The sequence below is a fragment of the Geospiza fortis genome, unplaced genomic scaffold, assembly GCF_000277835.1.
Source record: "Geospiza fortis unplaced genomic scaffold, GeoFor_1.0 scaffold261, whole genome shotgun sequence".
Lineage (NCBI taxonomy): Eukaryota > Metazoa > Chordata > Aves > Passeriformes > Thraupidae > Geospiza > Geospiza fortis.
In genome coordinates, this window is record NW_005054578.1 from 348943 (window position 1) to 350854 (window position 1912).

The window sequence follows — 1912 nt, forward strand, 5'->3', positions numbered from 1 at the left end:
AGGGCAGGGGGAGCTTGGGGTCCATGCTGGGCACCGCTCTCTCCGCAGGCCCTGCGTGCAGCAGGCTGGTCTGTCTCTCTGCTGGACCTGGCTGGTGTGGATCACTTTGATGTCATTGAGAGGCTGTCAGAGGACAGCTATGTCCTCACTCAGGTAAGCAGGAGGGCCGTGCCAAGGCGGATCAGGTGGGCTGCCACCTCCCTGAGGAGAGGTGCAGGGTCAGGGGCTTTTCACAGGGTTTGGTTCCTCACCCCAGGTGATTCTGAACATGATTTCAAGAGCATGATGGCACCTCAGGAGTAAAGAGATGGGGACCGTGGCCCTGTGTGGTGGCAGTGGGCATCTGGCGTCCCCCTGCCTGCTGCCCCCTCAGTCTAACACAGGGCCATGGCTGCTCAGACCCACACTGTGCCCTCTCTGCTCAGCCCAGCCCAGACTGGTGCCCCTTCCCTGCAGTGCTCCTGCCCGCTGGAGCAGAGGGGACTGAGGGCTGCAAGGCTCTGACTGGGCAGCTGGACCATGAACTTTGTTCCCTCAGCGTCCTTTAAACTGCACATTGGCAATACAAAATAAAATGGGAATTACTGCTGCCTGGGGTAGTGCTTCCCAGGGAGCCAGTGAGTGCACGCCTGAAGCAACTGCTGCTGAGAGAATCCCTTCTTCCAGTGCAGAGTTCTGGGACTGGCTGGCCCAGAACATGACAGGGGAGCCTGGGGAGCCCACCTGCTGCTGTGGGACAGAATGACATAAGCCTCTGTGAATGGGAGTGACACAGCCAACTGGGCCAGGCTGGGCTCATGCTCTGGGACAGACCTGGCCAGACACAAACCTTGGCACTGCTGTGCAGCAACCCTGGTCCTGTGGCTGAGATGGTTCCGCGTCCTCAGGAGCAACTGTCCTTCCATGGGGGCCTTGGCTGTGATGATGTCCCTGCTGCAGAGCAAGGAGAAGAGAGAAAACACCCTGCACAGCTACAGTACCACCAAAAGGTGTTTATTTTGTGCACCGACTGCCTCAGGGGCTGCGCTAGGCTGGGCTCACACTGGTTTGTCAGGCTGCCTGTGAGGGCTGATGCCAATTTCAGATGGCTGGGCACACATCTGGAGCACAAAGGGGCTGGTCCCACTCCTCGCTCTGGGCTGCCCAACTGCTGCAGCCGCGGGGCTGGCAGAATGCTCAGGCTCCCCCTGTGCCTGGAGGCGCTGGATGCAGTCCCGAGGCCAATTCCTCCTGGCACTTCCTGGCCACAAATTCCAGCTTTCTCCTGGCGAGCTCGGTGTCACGGGCCGAGACATCGCGGTGCCAGACGGCGCGCAGGCTCCGCGCCGACCAGGGGAGCAGCAGGACGCTGACGGCCTGCCCGGTCTCAGCCTCCTCCTCCTCGCTGACGGCGCGCAGGCGGTCGCAGAGCTCGGCGGGGGACGGCCAGGCCCCTTGGACATCCACCATCACAATGTTGGTCTCCACTGCTGCCAGGCTGACGGAGCAGAGGGGAGAGTCCAGCGCCTGGATACCTGCGGGAGGCCGAGGTGGTGCAAGCCCACTGCCCAGCTACCTGGAAGAGGCTACCTGCCCCAGGTTCTGGATGATGGAGAGCCCTTTCTGCTCCCATGTGGTACCAGGGTCACTGAGCACAGCACAGGGATGGTCATGGCATGATCCTGGCACTGCAGCCAGGTGAGGATCCCAGCAGCATCCTCACCCGGCTGCACACCCAGTGTGGCCATGCAGGGATGGTGCCCAAGCCAGCAACAGTTCGGCAGTGCTGCTGGGCAGTGCCAGGCGTGCCGTTACAGCCCAGCACCCTCGGGGCCCTGAGGTACCTTCCGCAAAGCGCCGGGCGTGCTCGTGGTCCCTGCGCAGCGTTATCTCGGCGCGCTGCAGCCCGAGGTGGGCGGCGGCCGCCCGCACC

At 62.7% G+C, this 1912-nt stretch overlaps 2 protein-coding genes across 2 annotated transcripts in view; one reads left to right on the forward strand and one right to left on the reverse strand.

Annotated features, from left to right (window-relative positions):
- The window catches only part of AFMID (arylformamidase), a 1741-nt gene extending 1107 nt beyond the window's left edge, over positions 1-634 (forward strand). Inside the window, exons 4-5 of the mRNA XM_031064280.1 lie at positions 49-153; positions 257-634. Coding sequence (XP_030920140.1) covers positions 49-153; positions 257-286 — 135 coding nt within the window. The 3' untranslated portion in view covers positions 287-634. The remainder of the gene's footprint in view (positions 1-48; positions 154-256) is intronic.
- A 338-nt stretch (positions 635-972) lies between these two features.
- Positions 973-1912, reverse strand: part of LOC102034485 (probable low-specificity L-threonine aldolase 2) — a 4047-nt gene continuing 3107 nt past the window's right edge. Inside the window, exons 5-6 of the mRNA XM_031064286.1 lie at positions 1824-1912; positions 973-1514 (exon numbers count right to left, since the gene is read on the reverse strand). Of these exons, the coding sequence (XP_030920146.1) occupies positions 1177-1514; positions 1824-1912 (427 nt within the window). The 3' untranslated portion in view covers positions 973-1176. The remainder of the gene's footprint in view (positions 1515-1823) is intronic.